Below are 22,848 nucleotides of genomic sequence, written 5' to 3'. Positions count from 1 at the left end.
GTGTCAGTGGTAAACAGGTGTGTCCATGTTGTGAGTGTGAAACTATTTGTACAAATACAAAGTTAAACATGAACACATGATCAACTCTGGTGCACCCATTTCATTTGGGGGTCATGGAAAATATTTTTCTTGTCCCCACATTGTAGCATGTTCATAAAATTAAAATTCACAGCACCATTACAATTCTTTAAGCCCATGATATACCCAGCTTTGTAATTAGTGGTTTCCTGTCCCTGGTCAAGATGGTATAATGAGTACGATGTGATTAGGAGAGCCCTGAGGGTGAACTTGGCTTCTCACTGACGTGAACAGAGAACAATGGTGGAGAAATGAGAGATATTGGAAACAGTGGAGCCAAATGAAACAAAATCAAGTGAAAACAAAGCAGGCATGAAATGGAGTACTTTTCCTTTTGATACTTTTGATAATATCCAAACTCTAAGCTAATGGTTTAAGGCAGCTCCTCCCTATTGCCAGGGAGATGACTGCAGTGACATTGATCAGGATGTTCAGACTGATATATTAGAGGATTGTGACGGTTATGTGTAGAAACTCTTAATATAATTACTGCATATAATGTAATAACTGCGCATAATGTAATTAAAAATGCAATAAAAACTGATAATATAATAATCTGCCAATAATGTAACAAAAATGGTGAGTGCAAAACATAACAACTTTTTGCACAAATGTAATAAGTTATTACATTTAGTGCAAATTATTACATTATAGGTTTAGTGGCAACTTTTTTGTTAAACAATAACAAATTCAAATGTAACGCTTTCAGGTCCAATATTTCATACAGAGCACCTTTTCCATCCCAGTTATTACATTTTTAACAAAAGTTGACACTAAATTCATAATGTAATAATTTCCACAAAAGTTATCAAATTTTGCACACAGCATTTTATTACATTATTGGCAGATTATTACATGATCCGTTTTAATTATATCTTTTATTATATTATATTCAGTTATTACATTATATGTTTCTATATGGTGGTTATGATGACTGTGTCTAGGATTGCATGAATAATGATGATGACAGCTATGACAATGGTATTGCCAAGTATATAGATAGCCTGGAGTGTATAAGCTATTTAGCTAGCAAGGACCAGTAATGATACATGCTCACTCTGAGGGGTAACATCCTGCACGTCTTAAAGTTTGTGATCTACATTTGCTAATATGTGTAACAATACAACTAGTAATACAATACAAAAGTATTCACATGTACAGAGGAACAGGTATAGACACTACGCAGAAGGTGAGCCACCTTTTTAAATAAAGGTGCAGTGTATGCAGTGTATAGTTAAATTTTCTCTACAACGTCTAGAACTGTACAACAGCATTTAGTATGCAAACATCAAATTCAATACTTTCTATGTAAATCTGTACAGTATTAAGGTATAAATCACTCTAATGAGCTGACTCCTGGTAATCTAGAACTTGCTTTAATAAGTTTATTTGAAATAAGCGCTTTCTTAATGTATGAAAGCTGAGTTCATGTCCAACCACACTGATTACTCATTTCAATCACTCGGCCAAAGAGACCCCATAACTGTAGTTCTACAATCACAGGTGGAGATCTCTAATATGACTTTATTGAAGTAGCACGTCATCATCTCATTAAACTAAAATTTGTATGCATACGCTGCTTAGCTGGTTACAGTATGATTGACCTATATAACCATACGGAGATCTGCCTTAATAAAAGGCAGAAGCTGCAACATGTCTATCAATAAGTCTTAATTGACTCCTGAACTGACAAGTATGTATTTGAAGACTCTGCCATTGAGGTAGAGTTGAAGTGCACATTGTATATCAAACATGCTTTACACTCTAAGAGGCCTCTATTGGCTGAGGGAATTTAATGAATTTACTCAAAACACAACGATTGACATTGATGCTTTGTTAATACACCATGTTACCATCTATGAACCATCATGCAATAGGGGAGCCAGATATGACCCATCCTTCTGCCACACACTCTGTGAGAGAGGTATGGGGGGACCAAGGGATTATTCCATCCATGACAACCATGACACAAGACTACAAGCAGTGATTGACTCTGAGACTCTCTCTCACTCTGAGGTTTCATCAAACATTGTTTAAAGAACTGATTTTTCCTTCAATTTTCTTGCTACACATGTTAATATTGTTGTATTCGCTGCTACAAAAAAGACAAAACACCCTCTCTAGATGAACATGGCTGACAAAATGCAACCAGCAAAGCAAAGTGAAGAAAAATGTGCAAATGAGAAAAATAATGATTATATACTGTACCATCCTCCACCCAAGTAACATTTTTGTAAACAATGGTAGTTTTTATCCAATTTCCTCACACTAATGAATATGACACAGAAAAGTTGCCTTTTTTAAATTAAATTAAATAATTTGCACTATGTTTGTGCACAAATAGCTGTAACAGTGCACAGGAGGTGTGTTAGGTTTTTAAAGCTATAACATGTAACTATTCTGCATTAAAATCTCTAAAAACAGCTAGACCTATGTTATATATTTTGTTCAGTTGTGTACTTACATTATCCCAAATGTTCCCGGCAATTTTCAAACCCACAGAAATCTGTAATTTTAATCAAGGTAGCGGTCTGTTTCATTTGGCCGCCTGTCAATGACATCATACCCCCTCTGCCAAAGAGTTTGCGCGCACAAGATAACACAATTCCGGTGTTGTGGTTGCCCGCCAGAAACTGTCATAAATGGAATTTTACTCAGTTTAAAGCCACATTTTTATGATAAGCTTTTTAGATCTTGGTTGTTTTTAACTGTATCTTTTAACTGGATTAAGGATTTAAGTCATCGGACATCTGGATCTTAAGTTATTAGAGAAACAAGCTGAGCAAATGTTAGCAGCAGCTAGTCTGTTTTGGAGAGGAGAAGACCTCTGTGGATAATTTGGCTTGCGGTAAAAACCTGCTGAACGTCTGTATCTTAAGTTGTCAGAGCAACAAGCTGAGCAAACGTTAACAGCAGTTCAGCTTGCAGCTCCTAACGGATGTCCTGTATCCACAGGACAGCGTCAGAGAAACTCTGATTTTTTTTTACATGAAACTGCTTTATTCAGTGTTTTTACCTGTTTTAATCACCAGATCTGTTTGTTCTGGAGAGCAGAAGAACTCTGCGGATAATTTGGCTCCATTCCCGGTAAAAACATCCTGAATGATCAACACTGAAGTAATCCTAACACTGAGAAGCTGGTTGTTTAACAACAAAGACAACAACTCCCATGATCCCATGCTACTTCACAACATTATCACACTCTGTCTTTTGTTATTGTTTTGATTCCCTAGGGGCAGAAATGATATATTATGTGTTTAAATCGTCTGTCTCACATGCATCTGACAGAACAGATACACTTCTATTTTGTCTACAAAGGCTGCGTAAACGCTCACGTTTTACTTGCCCTATACGCTTCAAGTCTATTTTCTTCTGCTTTACGAGACTAACTACAGTGACTGTGTGTTGGGCTGAGTGCTGGTATGCATCTTGTGTAGACACAGACAGATTACTGAAGCTGCTGCTCTGGTAATGTGCTGCACATGCTACAACTCCCGTGTAGACGTGGAGTAAGGGAGTTCATGCAAACACACAAACTTGCAATAAACCATTGCACACCAATGAGCTATTCTCTACTTGGACTGGCGCTTCCATCTTCTTAGCATATAAACGACTGCTGTGTACCTCCTTGCTGCCATATGCTTTACATAATAAGCAAAAAATTCACAGGGCAAAAGCAGCGTCATATCTCCTTTCTTTTTCTTCTTGAAAATGATAGCATTGAACAACAGAATAGAATGTATTTGCCTTAAATGTCCTTGGGCTACACAAAGTTTTAATGTTGGATGCAAAGGACAGATTTTGAGCGTAGCATCAGTCAGATCCCCCTCATCAGCAAACAGTTGGGGTTCCACCAAAAGGGCACACAAATCACTCACTCTCTCAGCTGAAGTCAAAGGAAGCAGCAGTGCTGTCTTAACTGACAGTATGTTAAGCGAGGCCTACATAAAGGGTTCTAAAGGCTCCTTTGAATGGGCCATGAGAACAAAAGACAACTCCCACCGAAGGGCAGAGGAATTTATTACAGGACTTTTCCTCCTACCCAACTGCAGGACAAGATGACCAAGAAACAAACTCTCTCCAAGCACCTGCATGAAAACATGACAAGGTCAATGCATTAACTGTAACAATATGTCTATGCATCATGGATAATCTGCAAAACATCTGCAATGATATCCGTCAGCCTTTCCCTCTAAGTAGACAAACTTAGGTTGAATAGGGATGGACAGTCTTTAGGTTTTGGCGGTAATGATGGTTATTCCTGAACAATAGCAAGTGAGAAAGCATTGACTTATTGTCAAGAATATGGACAAAGCTCTCACTGACTTTATACAAGGACTGGAGGGCTCTTGATAACAGCCCTGGCACCCCAGGTACCACAATCATTAGCCTTCATAATGTTCAGCCTTCATCATAAGTCCAAAAAACACATGTAGACCAGATGGACAAACTTCCATGACTCCTTCAGTATCCTTGGAAGAGTAAAGCACTAGTTAACAGTTCCATAACAATGACAGCATTGCTCTTCCAAATTTTGGCCAAGCTTTCAAAATTAGCTTGAGCCTCTTAGAAGCCCTAGAACAGGCTTTCCCACAGAAATGTTACTTCTGTAACTACAAAGGCTGTAGTCCTTCTGGGCTTCTTCTGCTATCTCACCTGCACCAACCAAGCCCAAAAGTTTGCCCTTGTCCGCTTAATAACTTCCTTGACCACTGGTGTGCAATTGTGTGTTCCTGTATTGTCAACATCACCTATCTTTCTTTTGACCACAACTCTGAGTAGCTGTTGCTGCCATTTCTCAACTTAGGTTGCATTTTCCCTTCCTCCCCCAGGATAGAGTAAATTAGATAGAACTATGGAGCTCTCGGGGGGATAACCCTGTCCACAACCACACTAAGTGACTGAAAGAAACCTGTAGACTCCAAACTGCACCAAACCTTGTGGGTAAGCACACATGGCACTGTCCTACTGATATCTCATTCCTTTGACTTTGGTCTTGTCATGTGCCACAGTATTTCCTCTACACTAATTAATGAATTTATCAATAATATATTTAGACAGTTTGGCTAAAAGCATGGCAACCAGAAATAAGATCCGAATTAGATTACAGAAACAATAAAGGAGAACCTATCAGAAAGTACTGAGAACTGATGTTGCATCTCATGGTATAACATTTCAGTGTCTAGTGCCTAGTGACACCTTTTTGCCTTATGTACTTGTCATATGGACAAACAGTGGTCAGTGAGCTCGTGGCAGTAACATGAGTTGCAGCTAAGTCTTGCTGCAGGATTATATCTTACCTTTTTTGTTTTTTGTCAATAAATGCAACAGACTTAAAATGTGGGACTCAAATAATGTCATAACCATGTGCAGCAAACCAAGCCAGAAGAAACAACCATGGATCTGCATGTTAGTAGAGGCCCCCAGTGCCTATAGCCTCACATAGGTAAATAATAACTATAGGTGCTGTATATATAATAGCGGGTGGTTATTATTTACCTGTGTGAGGCTACAGGCACTAGGGACCTCTACTTACATGAAGATCCATTGTTCTTCTGGCTTGGTTTACAGCAAGTGGTTATGATGCTATACACTTTTTAACTATTGATTTTTAAGTTTGTTGCATTTACTCATACAAAAGCACATTTAATCTGAAACATAACAAACACAACCCCTCTGTCAAAATGAAGATACAATCCTGCAGATGCAACTCATATTACTGCCACATGCTGCAACTCTTCATCTAACCATCTGTGTTTGTCACCATATTTTTCTCAAAAAACAAATTTCAAATGATGAACTGCATGGGTACTATGCGTATGCATATAAGATGATAAAACACCTACCTGAACGCTGTATTTACAATTGCTGTGACCACTGTATCATCATTTTTTAATCTTTAGAAAGGTGGTGCTGAGGGCAGGTGGACATTTGCATGCATTTTTGCTGGTGGAGCATTCAGTGTGGGACATCTCAGGTGCATTGAAATATTCCTTTAAATGGTCTTTCATAGCAAAAAGAAAAGGCACTATCACTTGCTGTACATGCAGACAGTTAAGTCTGAAATCAGCAAGTCAAAGACCCAACTGTTATCCAGGCAATGACTTCATTTAAATTAAAAGATAAAAAAACCTCCCAAAAAACATGGTTGTGTGGTTCAGCTGTGATTGCCTATTTGTGTCGCCACAATGAAACACAGAAAGAAAGAAAATACATAAAAAAATACTAATACCTTGGTTCATTTTCCAGCGGCAAGCAGCGACATTACTCAAAGTGTCTGAGCTTTGCATGGCAAAGCTGCACACCATGCATGTAATCTCTAAGATTAAAATAAAAGTCAATAAAGGTTGAAGCTTTGAGTTGCAGTCACAAATATCTGCACATACAGTTTAGATGAAGAGCATGATTTTGAAGCGAAATGTACTTTGATTCTGCTCAGTCACCACTATGCAAAAAGATCTAATAACATTTCCCCACTGTCTGGTAAAAAGCTATTTGTATGGTATTCCACCACTGAGAGCAAGGACGTGCATTCAAGATCTGTGCAGAATTCTAGAGGACGTGTGTATGTGTGTGTGTCTGCAAAGGTGTAAAGGATTTAAAATGGGAACATGGTATTTATTTTATTATGACTTGTGTACAGTGTTATTAATGTTTTGTTACATTCTGTAAATAAGTTTTCCAGTAGGCATGTTGTCTCATGTTGCATGTTGCAGTTTCTCTATAGATCATTTCGATGTAGCTACCAAATTTTACCAAATATCCCAACTTCTGTTCATTTTGAATTTAGACATGCAGCACATGTCATGTCTTATCTCTTCTTATGTAATGGGCAAAGTTTGTATTGCTCAGGAGAAATGCTTGTGTGTGTTGGCTGAAATCTTAATTCTAGCCCACATTATGGTGACCTGACCTGCATTGCTTATATATGTGCACATAACTCTCAAACATACTTTAATACCTGATGTGGTGACTAAGAATAGATATGTGCATGTGTGTGTATGTGTGTGCCCCAATGTATAATTTATGACTGACCTCCACCAGCTTGTTGGCATGTTCACGGAACACCTGGGCGTACTCCTTGACCTCCTTCTCGTTTCCACTCTTAGCCGCTTCAATGAGCACCAACAGAGGGACGTTGGTCTCTAGGAAAGAGTCTGAGATGTGGTCCATCACCGCCTTTCTCAACTAGAATACAGAGGGAAAGAGATGGGGAAGAGGTCATATTATTAATAATATTTCAGATGACTTCACTGTATTACATTTGGCAATGATTATGTATCACTTAGCATTGTAATGAATATGATGTAGCAACATAATGGGGTGAAAGGACAGAGGGAGAGGGAAAGTAAGAGGGAGAGTGGAAAAGAGGAAAAGAACTCTCAACAGGCAGGACTATAGATTGCTTGTAAGGTGTCATTTTTCCCATAAGGCCATTTACTAGGGCAGACTTTGCTACTTATATCTTTCTTTATGGAAATTTTCTGTACCAAACTGGCTGGGGACTGGTTGTTTTATAAGACAGTAAATGGGCCCTAATGCTACTCACTGGGATATCCGATGAGATGCCAGAGAGAACGGTATAGAAAGCACAACAGACAGGTCCTTTATCTTACACAAAGAGGGAGTAAGTCACATGAGACCATTACTAAGACAGACAAGAATACACTACAGGGAAAAAAGTAGATTCCCACACATGTAGTGTCATTTATTTTGAGGCATTGTTCAGTCTTAAAGCTTTTCTCAATAACGAATTTGTTATAATTCTCTGCACTACAAAAATACAGTGGTGTGGGTGTATCTTTAAAATTTGAAGATTATACTTTATACATTATTATTATCACAGTTAATTCAAGTTTAATAAAACAGTTTTATTACATTATTGCTATTGTTGTGTTATGCTATTGAAACCAAATTTATGCAGTTGATAACAAAATTAGTAACACCAGTGGTATCAGTCAAAGCACTTCATTAATTCCACTTTATTAAAGTTTTGGTAACACATCGACAATACGATCAATGCAAGATCCAGTATCAAACATAATTAGGATCTGTACAAACTGTGTGCACACCACCCATGGGTATGCTAATACAGACAAAAATCTTTTCCATCCAGCTCAGTTTTCACTTCTCCACACATACAAATTATGACATTATAGTGAAAACTGTTTAATTAACAACATGGATGACAGAGATTTGTTTGACTTTTCAAGCCATCTTTTATAATTAGATGTAAAGCAAACATTGTGGCCATATTCCTGATTTAAAAATGTTGAAGGAGCATGAGAGAAGGTAGAGAAGACTAATAGCTGTGACTGACTGACAAGGGAAAATTCATTTAACCAACAAAAAAATCATATGTAAGCCTGTCAGCCACACTTAAATAACTTGCAGTGATTACAAACTTAATTACCAGTCCACTGAGTGGAGGAGAAAAAAGGGGAATTATGGCTTCCTAAGGGCAGATAATCCATCATTATTGCCTCTGGAAAGAGACTAGATTCGGCCAGTCTAGTGGACATGACATGTCTGCAAATGCTGTAAACAACTTGAAGCTCACACTCTCTGTAAGCACTCCTTTATCCATAACTATATAATCCTGGATCACTGATTTGAAGAGATGCGTACCGAGATGCAGTGCAAGACCAAAACAGCATGCTTTTCTCAAAGGCTGATACACTTTGGCATTTTTGAACTGTGAATATTGCATCTTTTTCACTCAGTTGAGAACAGACTTGCATCAGTGCAATTGCAACCTTGCTATCCTGTCACCTGGTGGGAAAGGTGGGAAATTGGGGTAGATACAAATCTTGCATTGCCAGAACTACCTCCACACTATGTTTGTGCTATTGCAGCACAGGAGAAAGGTGTGACAGAGCCCCACTATCATTCTGGATAAGTGTAAAAATGATCTGTGTTGTTTGCAGGCCTTAACTGTGATTATCTCATCGATGCTCTCACTGCAGTGATGCAAGGATTGGGTTGAGTGGGGGATGTTGTTGAGGAGCAATTTGCATGCTAAAAAATTAATTCCCGTAGGCACAACACATGACTGTGTCCTAAATGTATACTTCATACTAATTCTAACCAAGTTTTGAGTGTATTTTGTCACTCTCACCGTGAGAGTAACAACATTAAGTATACTTAAAGATGTAAATATGCATACTAAATTGCACAAAGAAAATGAACGACCTTTGAAGAGTTGTAAAAGCTGTAGAAATAAAAATTTATATCCAGGATCAGGGAGATAAAAAACAATGGTATTATACTGATGTCTGCCATGTCTTGTATGAGGCCTATTTGCTATATTATAAAACTGTAAAGTTAATTCATTTATTGCGCACAAACTGCAAAATTAGTATACAGTGAACATTAGTATATAATAAATACAGTACAATATTAGTATGTAGGTTGGGATGGGGACACAGCATATGCTTTATCATGTCATTATTAGCATTGATTTCATTGTTACCCATGGCGATGGAGACCTTTTCAGACTTTGACATTTCTATGTATGGGAAAATTGTGAAATGATAGACCGACAAGAAAGGCAGAAAGTAGCAGAATGCAGTACTCATTTAGGGGAATCGCTTATCCCATCATGCCACTGCAACTCCATATTTCATTAAAACATACTGTCAGACTTATATCATGTCAAAAATGATTAGTTAGAACTGACATAAATGGCAAGCAAAAGAAGAAAGGAAATGCTTCTATCTATCATCATATTTGCATATATTTTTCAGTTATAATGCAGATCACTTGGGCATGAAAGCCAAAGTTTTGAGATGATCTTTTTTCTGCTTATTGTATCCTAATCTCTATTAAAACGTTTTTTTACTGAGCACTATTATTTACAGAAATCTTCATATGGCAACTTGCTTGTCTTTGTCCATTATCTCTTTATCAGAGATGGATTTGTTTGAATCCAATAATGAAAAAGACTAGTCAACCCCTTTTTGTTTGTGAAGTTTAACATATAAAAGATTAGAAAAAAGATCTTTAATTGAAGGGACTGATCTGAGCATGGAAATCAATTTTGGACATCTACTGGGTAGAAAGATTCTTGTAGATATAAGCTCTTATTGTTGGTACTGAAGAGCAATCACTAGTTGACGGCACATACAGCAGCATATGCATAGCATATGTGTAAGAGAGTCCAAGGCCTCAAGATACTCATGGATGCCCAACAGTGAAACTGATTCTGACGGTAGGTTTGAGTGGAGAAATGATACAGACGAGTGATTTCCCAAGTCGCAGTCTCTCCTGCACCATCAGCATTCTAATGCCCACACACCACTCCCACAGAAATCCATCTTCAATCTTTCAGATCTCACCTCCCTCCATGCTCCACCCCCACTGTCTCTCCTCTAACACTCCCTCTGTATTTCACTAACACTTAAAGGAAATAGACCTGGAATTCCAATAGACAGCAAAAGCTCTGCTCATTATAAGTCAGTGAGGCAGCTATTTGTCTCCCTAGTCGTGCAGTGCCACAATGTTTTTTTTTACATATTAATACACAATGTTATATATATATCTATATCTTTATATATATATATTAATATTTAAGATTTCTTGAGAAAAATAGTTGCTTCATTTTTCCAGAATGATATTGGCATGCTGGCAACGTGAAGGCTGCGGAGACATGTTTAAATGAAACACAGAAGCAAGCCAAAGCTGCTGTCATGATAGATACACAGACAGAATGGTAGATAGACAGATAGAAAGATAGAGAGATAGAGACATTATATGGACAAAAGTATGTAGACTCCCTAGGGCTGTTTTCATGATTTAGGCTTGGCCACTTAGTTCCAATTAAGGACAATATTAATGTATGCTATGATATTTTAAAGAATAGTGTGCTTCTAACTTCTTGTGTCAACGGTTTGCGTAAGGCCTCTGCCTGTTTCAACATGAAAATGGCTTTGTGTGATGTAGTTGAAATCTCCAGAAAAGGCTGGTAAATGGACCTTGAGATTATTTTGTCAAATTATTATTTCCATGAAAAAACTTTCATGCACAGGGACCATCAAAAAAATGGGTTTCCAAGTTTTGTGTGGGAGGAAGTTGACTGGCCTGCACAGAGCCCTGACCTCAACCCCACTGAACATCTTTAGTATGAATTGGAAGGTCAATTGCAAGCCGGGCCTTATCACCCATCATCAGTGCCTAACATCTCTAATGCTCCTGTGGATGAATGTGAGAGAATCCCTGCAGCCAGGTTGCAAATTCTTGTGGAAAGCCTTCACAGAATAGTGAAGGCTGCTATATCAGCATATATATGCTGAGTGGTATATTGAAAAATGAATGCATGAATGAATATGAGTTCCTTAACGGACCCATGTGCTTTCCATTAAATGAAAAATGGGATGAAAATTGAAGATGATTATGTGAAAATGGTGCTATTAATGCCTTTGCTATTGCAGAATTTTGATAATTTCAGAAATAATGTAAGCACACCTACTCCTTTTATTCCTCATTCATACCTCTTATCATGTACATCTCTTATCCTCATTACTTTTAAAGAAATAGCTAAAATTAACAACAGCGAATCCCACCTGATACTGAAGTGGCTAACAAGAATCTCTGTGAAATAATTAAGATGATGCATATGCTTAACAAAACTTGACAGATGAATATCTGTGTTGCTCACTGATAAGTGGGAGGGCTGTGTGATCTTCAAAGATGAGATTAGCATTAATTTGGCATATTTGCTTTTTAATGGGGAAAATGTTTGCATTTTGTGGGATTAGATCCCGGCTCTGTCACAAAAACAGATTCAAGAGGGAGACGCAAGCATCCCCTATGATCAGTGTATGACTCAAAAGTAGAAAAAAATGTTCAAAGGATTGCAAAAATAAAGATTGAATTATCATGTGTACACACATGTATTCAGAGACAAACCCCCTTAACTCAACTTGTTTACAATTCAATAGAGTCTTAACACATGCAATGGGTGGAAAACATGAATCTGAATTTGAAAGGGAACACTGTGCAGGATTTCTGAATGTTTACAATTGCACCACAGTTTCTGTTATGTTTAACTTGTGATTCAGAACACATAGCGTTGGGTACCTTGGGGTCAGCACAGGAAAGTTTCTTATTAAAATGTCAAGCGCAATCACAGCATAAACGGCTAGAGTCACGGCTGAGGGGAAACAGCCTGAGCAAATCAAAAATTAAGTAATAGCTCTCATATATGATATCTATCAGGGAGCATAGGAAGATGATTAGTAAGAGGAGAGTGGAGAATTGAAAGGGGGAAAGAGGGACTGACTGATCAACAGTCTGAGGACAAACACATTAGATACCTAATGCCAGAGCCCTCATTTTGATGTGTCTTGCAAAATGAAACACTAGCCAGGGAAATCCAGTCGTAGAAACAAGGAAAGGGGCATAGACAGTGCTTTTAGATTGAAGCATCTATGTTCCCAAAGGAGATCCCGCATTTTTGCTCAATGACATGCTGACAGCATTTTTTCCTGAAAAATGCTGGAATTGTTATTGTCTGTTCAAACTATGTGACTGAGTGTACCCTTTCAAGTAGTATTGAATCCTAAATACCATAACTTATTGACCAATTCCATTGACCATGATAGTTGTTTATTGTAAAATGATATAGAAAAGGAGACATCTGTTGTCATGTGTGGTAACATAGAAGTGGATGTACAAGCCAACTCAATGTTGCTAGTGGCAGGCAGAGCCCTGGCAACCATTATTACTTCAGGACAAAAGCCAAGGATTATCAGACTGTTTAACACCATTAGAGGTAGCAGAACATTCAATGGGTGGTGATATATCAATGAGACAACCTGACACCGTTCTCAACCTTCAGGGTTGATTCATTCTTACTAAAGAAAGACAGCGTTCTCTAATCTTTTTTTCTGCCATGGCACATATCATGACTTCAAAAAATTGCAGGGAACCCCATTATCCCATTTACCACTGAAACATTACAAGATATTACACACAGGTTGGACTGTTCACGTAAGTATAATGTACATGGAATGTGAAACTTGACCTTGCCTTAATAAAAATAAAATTGTCTGGAGCTGATGAAAAGGACTTCAGTTGTCACTAAATGTAATCCAGAGTTTTCAGATTTCTCTAGTATTGCTGTATGTTTGCTATATGGCGAAAGGGTTGCATGAACAGGCTCAGTTTGAGGTGATGCTGTTTAGATTTGGCGAGCTGGGTCTCTTCCAGCCCGTTCTCATTCCCAGGGTGTCAAAAACCTTTGTCACACCCTTCGGTGTCTGATATCGATTCACAAGGCACCCTTTAGCATCTGTATGAGACGCACCAGGCTTTCAACTAACTCCAATGTAAACGCATCCATGTCATTATTCAATGCCATGAGAACGATGACGTCTATTTAAGGCGACATTTTCCTTCTTAGGAGGAGGTGGGTTGGGTGGATGGCTAGATACTTAGGCAAAAAGTGGAAATGGACTTTGCTGCCGGAGACCACTGTTTGCCTGCCGCTTCCAACCACAAGTGTCATGTTTCCAAGTGCGACTCAGGACAGTTTTTTGTTATGGTGTTTACTGTTGCTATGATGACATTTCAAATGACCATTTTAACCCAAACCACAATCTTTCCCTAAACCTGACCAAGTGTTTTTTGTGCCTAAACCTAACCAGACCACACCAGTCATGTCACCAGATGCCAGAGGGGCGTGACAAAGTGTCGGTATTTGACAACCTGGCATGAGAACGGTTTGTCTCGGTCAAGTACTGGAGGGGAAATATGGCCAGTGTCAATTAAAAACTTAACAAATCTGAGGTAACGTTACGCTGGATATAAACATTAATAGCCAGTTAACAGCACAGTCAAATATCAATATCAATCAGCTGTCTTTCTAGCTCCTAGCTAACTTTCTTCCTCCCACCTCCAGCTAGTCATGCTCTCCTCTTGTCAGTTAACATCAGCTCACTCTTCTGTTTTTTCCAGTATCTGAGTCTTTTCAGGTCAGTGTCAAAATGTCTTGCAGCTTTCGCTCCTTAATTTTCCTCCGCATATTGCAAAACTCTCTCTTTGAATTTGACGTCAAACTTCCGTCTGGTGGGTGCCATGTTCGCTCTCTACAGTGTTGTGGCATTAGTGTTACGGAAAATTTAGTCACTGACACTTGCACAGGTCCTGTATGGTACTTCAAATATAGCTACAGCCATCTTGTGGCACTTGTCAATACTACAAACCACAGTCACATTATAACAGGCACCAAGAGGAGGGGGGCGGACATTTCTTTTCTTTTGATGATGTTAAAAGTAAAGTTAGGCTATGCTGTCGGTTCCAACTCATTTTAAAAAAAGGCGAGAGAAAAAGAGGGAGAGGGAGCTAGAGAGTGAATGAAGAGATAGAGCTGGTAAGCAGTGAATCAGATCAATAAAAAAAATATCAAATTGTTTCACAGCGGTTACTTTCTAGAGCACAAATAAACAAACAAATGCACACCCCCGCACACCCCCGCACACCACCGCACACCACCATACAACCCTGCTGCGGTGCGCAGCAACACCTGATTTGGTCTGAATATGGCCTTAATCCACCCTTGTTTTTTCCCTCCCCAGCCTGTATTTGGGGCCGGCCTTTATTTGTTTGTGTCGACCACACCCCGGCTTTTAATTTCATTTTAAAATACGGTATGTTACCTTAACTGAGTGCTTAAACATAACTATCAAAAAGTAAAATAAAGCTTTAGTTCCTACTAGCAGATCATATTGCAAGAACGGATATTTCAGATATGTTCAGTATCAGCATTTTGTGACTCAGCAGCATAGACCATAAAAAAATAATGGACGCAGCCAAAGTGACGTCACCCATTGGTTTGTAGACTTTTGTTTTGAAGCCTCGAGTTTGGCATTTTGACCGTCGCCATCTTGGATTTTTAGAGCCAGAAGTGATAAGAAGTGACCATATTTGGATAAGAGGGTGGAGCTGACCCTAACACTAGCTGCTAGCTTGGTTATCACAGTGCAATTACAGTCTATGATTATCTGTGATAATGCTAATGCTAGTGCTAATTTCTGCTAGCAAAAAACAGGCTTAAACAAAACGTATTTACCGGAAAAACTGAATATTGGACTCATTAGAGGGTCTTTTAGTACAACCAAACGTTGAACAAGACTTTTTAGGCAACCAAAATGTTACAATTAACTTTCATGAACTGAAACACACTGAAATAAAAATGACTATGGCTATGCCTATACTCTGTGAATCTGGGATTATGCCATGGTTACGCTACCTAACCAACGTTGTTGCTGTGGTAGCGACTTATTCACAACGTAGCCACACCCTAAAGCATACCCTGCTTTATTGTCAAGTTGAAATTGAATGGTACCATAATTTACAAAATGAACATCATGCTGCATTGAAGAAGACTTTAAATTAGAAATTGAGAGCATAAACTCATTAGGAAACTGTTTACTGAGGTAATAAATTAAGTGAGAAGTAGGGTCATTTTCTCACAGATGTCTACACAATTGGACTTCTTTTTGGAGCCAGTGGAGTTGCCCCCTGATGGCCATTAGATAGAATGCAGGTTTAAGGCACTTCCGCATGGCTTTACTTTTCAGACCCGGAGTTACCTGCTTGCTCAGCAGACATGTTAATTACCAGTGTTTTTTCTTTCATAAAAACTTAATCCAGATTACATTTTCCTCAAAATTTATTTGCTGTATAACATAATTTCTAGAACAGTGTTGCTAAAAATACAAAATTTATCAACGTATCCTTTTCAATACAGCTATCAACAGGTAAAGTCTCCAAATATATATTTTCTAGTTCCTGAGATAGCAGCAAATTTGTCTTAACATGGCTAATGAAACTTTAATGCAGCCTCAAAACATTTTGGAGAAAAAGATCTAAAGGATTTCCAAATAATCTTGAATTGTTAGTCTAAACAAAGAGTTACCGTTGACAAGATTCGTAGCAGCTGTTCCTTCTTAACATGATAGCCCCCAACAATTAAAAACAGCTGTACTAATCAACAAACTAATGGCAGAAATGGAAATGATTTCAACATCCCAAAGCAGAGAGGGAGAGAAAGAGAGAGAAAAAACATGTGAGGCATTTGTGCTTCGGGGAATCCTGGAATCAGCCATCAGTCAAAATACGGCCCAGAGAGATGACTTGATAGATGCATTCATTACAGACAGCATGACAGGGGGTAGAACACATGGCTCATTTCTAGCAACTTTGTCGGCTTGGTTTCCTATTGAATACCAATTTATGGGAGGAAAAACATTTAAATCCTCAATGTTATTCTGTATAGTTCAAATGTTTGAACACAATACTTATCTCTAATAAAAAGGTTTTGTTCAGTATTGCACTTGTGTTGTTAATTACAGTAGTTTTAAAAGCATAATGAATGTCTAAACTTAAAAAAATAAGTTTACTTTTTTCTACACAGTAGGCAGCAGTAAGAATAATTCATCAGCTTTTCCTAAATGCAAAACTCTCATAAAGGCCACAGGCTAAAACATATTTTTTTTCTGATGGCAGCTATGGATGTTTTGTAACATAATTTTTGTGAATCTGGGCATTATATATTTTGGGTGAGAACACTTTTTGCACCTATTCTGGTATTATGAAATTGAACACACTTCTCCGTGGTTTTGTCTGTTCAAAAGGCCTCTTTTCCAAAGGTCCATACCTAGAAAAACACTGCTTTCATGCCTCAAAGACATAACTTGTACAGCATCTGTACAAACAGGTTCATACTTTTATACCATTAGTCTTAAAGAAGTCGGTCTTCAAATGCAACTATTACTGACATTCATGCAAAAGACAAAGTGGGTGATGGCATCTTGCTAAAGCTAACATACAACTATCACAGTCTCAGACTTTCAAGATCACAGTTCATGTGATCACAGGGGCATTAAGCTATACATAAGAGGCCCTAACCCTAACCCTTCACCAGGACTGGATGTAGGGTATGTAGAGTACTTTCAAAATAAGCCTATAACTGATTGAGACTTCAATTTTAAATATACTGCTGCTTAACTGAGGCTCAAGAGATCAGTGAGATGAGATCAATTGTGGTAGAGAGAAAATATTCTATTTGTTTCCTTATCCTAACAGGCAAGTAAATTAATTTACATGCACATTGCATTTGTATGCAATATTTTCAAGAATTTCAGACATTTTTGATATAGTATATTTGCACATAAGCTGAACTGTAAAAATGGCCACCATCTCAAACAACTTCCAGTTTATATCGCTACTTTTGAAGCTTGAGCTGATCATCTAATTACTGTGATACAGACTGGTAGGATCACTTATTAGCTTGCCTGATATTTTATTCCTCTGATCTGTTAATAACACCTCATTTATCATATCAACTTTCATATCAGAAAATAAGGTTAAAGCTCAGTTGTTTTTATGTAAAAGTTTAATTGGATTTAAATGTGCTAATGTGATTGCTATTTTTACAAATTAAGTGAGCTTTGTTAGAAACAATGACTCAGTGTTATAACACTGGTTCAATGAACACAATGGTTTATATTGACTTAACCACACATCCTCACTGTTAACTATACAGAAAGTTTGCATGCACACGCTTACCCGAAGAGGATAAGACTACTAATACTATGTCAAGAGCTCTTCACCAACAGAAGAACAGTTTAAGGACAACAGTTCAGGACAATCAGTATTTTGTCAGGAGAAGGGTTTGTGTAGTTTGATTTAAGTAAATTCTGTTGATTTAAGGTATAAGAGTTTGCGACTATCAAAGTTCAAATTTTGAACTTTAATGCCTGCACCAAACACCAGAACACTGTATCAAGATACACTATCCCTTCAAGCTTCGTCAAAACTGCAACAGTGATATAGGTTATCCTTTAAAAGGTGATCTTTAAGTATAAAGTGGCACAGTCCTCTCCATTAGAATGTCAATATTTAACAATCTTGCAAAAGAAAGAACGTGTAATGCCTGTAATGGGTAATGGGCACAGACTATTTTCCTTTTCATTCCAGGCCCAATTGTCATGACATTTGAGCTTTAAGCAAACATCATTCATAAGTTAACCATGACAATTTACATTGGATCACAACATTATAAGGGACTTACATGAGTAAATCAGAATTATCAAACACTTTACTTTTTTTAAATATATGATGTAATTCAATAAAAATAAACATTTTGGCTGTTTCAATGGTGTGAAAAAATAATTAAATACATTATTTTGAGAAGATTAAAAATCGCTTGCCTTAAATATCAGGAAAAGGAGGTTACACTCTTCAGTGGAGCAGCTTACTGGAATTGAGCTGAGAGCCCTGTTCTGATGCCACTGGATCTCACTGCAGCACTTGACATAGTTATCCATTAGCTACATATTGCTAAACCATCTTGAGAAGTGGGTTGGAATTTCTGACAGTCCTTCGCTGGTTTAAATCCTATATTGCCAATGGAACACATTACAGGTAATGCATTCTCAATGGTGTGCTACCAGGGTCAAATTTAGGTTCTTTATTGCTTTCCGTATGCCTTTCCTCTTGTCCATATTATTCACAAACACGTTATACCTTCTCAAAAATGGTCTTGTCACCATAAGTTGCAACAACCCAAACTATAAATCTATTTATTGTATGGTTTTATTTGGTTTCTTCATTTGACCTGTAGCTAAAAAGCTGGGAGTAATATTTGTTTGAGTCTCTGTTTTGATGCTCAAGTTAAAATAGCTCTACTGTGCTTTTTACATTAAAAAATTGTATCTTTTTAATTCCCTATCCCTGAGGTGGATGAAGTAATCTATGCTTTTACTTCCTGCCCTATTTGTACCATTTGTACCACCAACTATAATTACATTAATTCATTCCTGGGCCAGAATGTCTCTGTCCTGCCTGCAGCCTGTGCAAATTGCAGTAAGACTTTTAACCAATTGAAGGAATGGGATCAAATCGCCTCTGTTTTAGGAATGGGATCAAATTGCCTCTATTTTAACCACCCTTCACTGGATACTGGTTAATTTTAGAATTTATTTAAATATTATTTTATGTTTACCAGGGTATAGGTCCAACCCCAAGACCACACTACATTTTTCAGTCATAATTGTAATAATTCATAATTTCATTTTAGTAGTATCTAGTTTTTCACTTTCCATCCCCTTGTTTTAATTGTGTTTTAGTTTCATTTTTGGTTATTGTTTCTACATATGCCTGAATTGTTATTTTAACATTTTTTCTTATGTAAGCTACATCTTATCTTGAATTTGTCTTTTGTCTGTTTAAGTGTTGTTATGAAAGGCACAGTTTATGATCAGTTTCTTAGTACTTTATTAAGGTTACAATGCGGGAAACAGATCAGTACTGCCATCAGTACTGCCTGCATCCTGGACCAGACGGTCAGCATGGAAGAAGCCCCACTGCTGTCAGCACCAGATGTACAGCAGGGGAAGCAGAGAGAGACCTGCTGCCAAATGGTGGTAGGGCAAAAGGGGTACTGACTTATGGAGATGAAGTTTCAGTCAAGAAAAGGTCTTCCTAAACCACAGCTTGCTGTTTTGATGCAATGTTGTTTTGATGGCCTAGGGCAGAGGTTTTCAAATTCTGAAAAATCCCCAGGGGGGCGCAAGGGAGTTGAAAGGGGGGCGTGGAGAGAGATACTTGAGCCATGAGCCACATTTTGTGTCAAAAATCGTTCTCAATCTTTGAGTCATAATTCTGTCAAATCTGAACACACAAACATGATACAGATATGTGCATTGGGAATAAAAATCCATAAATCAAAAGAAGATGTTCTCTATAACTGACAACTGAGAATCATCACATTTTAAAGCTTTCCTGAGTATCAAAGTGCCAGTGTCAGACAAATCCCTAGCCTAGGGTGTAGATTGTTATTTTGAGCTTTATTTTTTCATTTATTTATTTATTTTTTTGCATTGTCATACCTGTGTGTGTGACTCATGGTCAAAACATGGAAGAAATGTCATTCACTATACTGTGTAAGTCTCACAAAGGCAAGGCTTTGAATATACACTTCAGTGGTGACTGAAGGCCTCTCGTCAGGAGATACAGATGATTAATATCTTTTGTATATAGAGAACAACCATGTAATCAGTGTGGATGGAGGTAAGAATAACAACAGGGTGTCAGGCTGTAATTTTTGAGTCGTGAAGATTGGTTCAAGATTTGCTTGCGTATTCTTGACTTATCTTGTTTAGATGGAAAATATGCTTTTAATGTCATGCTGGCAATCAAACATTCTCTTAACATTTGTATGATGCAAAATGCTACATGGTTTTGCTACCCTGCATTCCCTCCATCAGACGGCGTAGTGTTGTGTGAATTTACATTTACGAAGAAAACATAATGGGGATGGGAAAAACATGGTTGACATCTACAGAATTTGCCCTGGATAACAGACAGCTTAGCTTTGTTTTGTATGTTTACACAATGGCATGAAAGAAAAACACAATGCCGCATATCTCTGGCGGTGTTGTCACAAGGCTTGTTCGGTTTTACCTGCTCCCATTTCACAAACGCAGTCTGTCATTTGTGCTTGTCTGCTCCAATATTTGATCCTTCCTTTTCACAATAGAGATGGTGGAGACTGAAATGCTCATACGCACAATTGTGCTCCTCCCCTCAGGAAGGTCTTGTGTCTCTACACGGTGCCACTGACTTGCTAAACTCAAAACGTGTTGGCATAATTACAGTATCACAGCTCTATGCAATGCCTGCATGTGTGCTGCGAGTTTGCCCTCCCTTCTAAACTCAAAGCTCAAACAGACCGCCCATTCTGTCAAGCCAACCCCTGAGTCAATAGAACATCCTGTCAGAGTGAGTACCGCCTGCCAGCCTGTCAGGCAGCCCCACCAAATGCCCAACGGGAGGGAGAGTTATAACCTCCCATCTGGAATGATCCCCTGGTCCTCAGAGGTTAGACAGGACGCAACCGCAGCTACTCTGTGCAGGTAGTTGCTATTGTCAATTTTGCCACAGTGCCTCTCCTGCAAAAAAATGTTTTGCACGCAGGACAGGAAAGAGTTGTTTGTTTGGGAGTGAATGTGTATTCAGGGACCACAACTGATGTCCTGATGGTTTATGAATGGGCTTACTTTTTCTGGGACAAGATGGTTGCTGAAATGTACTCCAATCTTTACTCAAAGATGTGTAGATTGAGAACATTTGAGTTTTAATTAATTACAATTGAAAGAACACCTCAGAAGTATTCTTGAATGATTGCATTATATCAACAGACACTTAAGTGTACTCAATAAGTGTCCTCTTTTTTTCCAAGTATTGTGTCAACATTTTTGTGAAGGATCCAACAGAAGAAAGTCAGATTAATCTTGCCTTCAGTGAGGATGAAAAATATAACAATATTGCTATTGAGTTCTGACACTGTATCACAGCATGAATCATCTACTAACTCTTCACCAATGGATGGTAGCTTTTGGAATTTGGAAGCGGTTTTACTGCAGTTTCCTGAAACAACTCTTTGAGGATCAGAAGTGGAGCAGTGATAAATAACACTGGATACCTGAAATACATTTGATTGTTCACGAAAATCTTTGGCAGAGAGTGTTCAGTTCACCATGTCAAGCTGCGTACAAATAAAATAAAAGCCCGAAATATAAAGAGCTTGGGACAAAAATGAAAATTACGGTATGGGCATCGCAATTTAAGTTCTATTGTTCTAATATGTAATGAAGCATGGGAAAATTGGGCATTAACAATTCAAATGGTATTAAACATACTATAGAAGCACAGCATGTCAGTAGATAGCACTGGTAACTGACAGCAAGAACGCACTGGGTTCAGGTACTAGTGCTAGTTCTGTCTTGTGAAAGTTTCATGTTGTCCCTTCTTTGCATTTCTTGTGTGTGCTCCATCTACATATATGAGAAGTATTTGTTTGACTGTTTGTTAGCCGTGTCAAGGAAACCCTGTGACCCTTAAAATAAGTATGGAGTATCAAGCTATGGCAGCAGTGAGTCTTGCAAATACTATGATTATTAATTATTATGTGATATGTTATACTGATGTCTGTCTGATGCATGATGTCTATGTGCAATGCTGCTGACACTATGAACTAAGCTTTGGTACCAAAATAAATTCCATTGACTGGTTGTGAGGTCATTAAAGGGTAAGTTTTGTGATATACTATATTTTTCTTACCGTCAACAAGTCCCATGAAAAGACCAAAACCATCAAGTATTGGATGTGTAGCCAAAACCTGATATAGCTTATTCTTATGTGTCACAGACCTCCATTGTTGTCAAAAAGCTATTAAAAACACGTCAATGTGCCACACCGTTGCACTGGGTGCCATGTTCCTTCATTACAATGAGCATGGGCACTGTAGTTTATCTGAGTCTGTTTAGTTTGACAAATGTTTGCCAAAAACTACAGTGCCCAGCTGTTGTAGGAAATTATTTTGCCTTTTTTGAAAATGAACGTATATATTTGTGACCTGTTTATAAAAATATTTATCTTCAGTAGGAATGTGCCACAGTAAGTAGGTGAAATTGGAAAGTGTTTTTTTTTTAAAGATTTGTTGAAAATACCATAAATATAAAAAATTGCCAGACTTAACCTCTTACATTAAGTGAATGGGAAAAACTGAGTGTTACAGTATTTAATAGGGATATTGAGAAGTAACATGAAAACATGCACTCACCTGTCGACGCAAGTCCCTGGTCTTTTTGGTCATCTTATCAATAGCTGAGTTCAGTGGGTCACCTTTCTCTTTCCTGCCAGTCTGTAAGAAAAAACAAAAATAACACATTAATGCAATGATACGTCTTCACAATTTTATCT

General features: G+C 37.9%; 1 protein-coding gene across 3 annotated transcripts in view; it reads right to left on the bottom strand.

Moving 5' to 3' along the window:
* ctnna2 (catenin (cadherin-associated protein), alpha 2) overlaps nucleotides 1–22,848 on the bottom strand; it is a 337,564-nt gene that overhangs the window by 75,667 nt on the left and 239,049 nt on the right. For all 3 annotated transcript variants that reach the window (XM_067584710.1, XM_067584711.1, XM_067584712.1), the window contains 2 exons: nucleotides 22,709–22,789; nucleotides 7,114–7,266 (listed from right to left, as the gene is read on the bottom strand). In XM_067584710.1, the coding sequence (XP_067440811.1) occupies nucleotides 7,114–7,266; nucleotides 22,709–22,789 (234 nt within the window). The remainder of the gene's footprint in view (nucleotides 1–7,113; nucleotides 7,267–22,708; nucleotides 22,790–22,848) is intronic.

This window comes from Thunnus thynnus, chromosome 3 (genome assembly GCF_963924715.1).
Source record: "Thunnus thynnus chromosome 3, fThuThy2.1, whole genome shotgun sequence".
Taxonomy (NCBI): Eukaryota; Metazoa; Chordata; class Actinopteri; order Scombriformes; family Scombridae; genus Thunnus; species Thunnus thynnus.
This window is presented reverse-complemented; position numbering and strand designations above follow the sequence as displayed.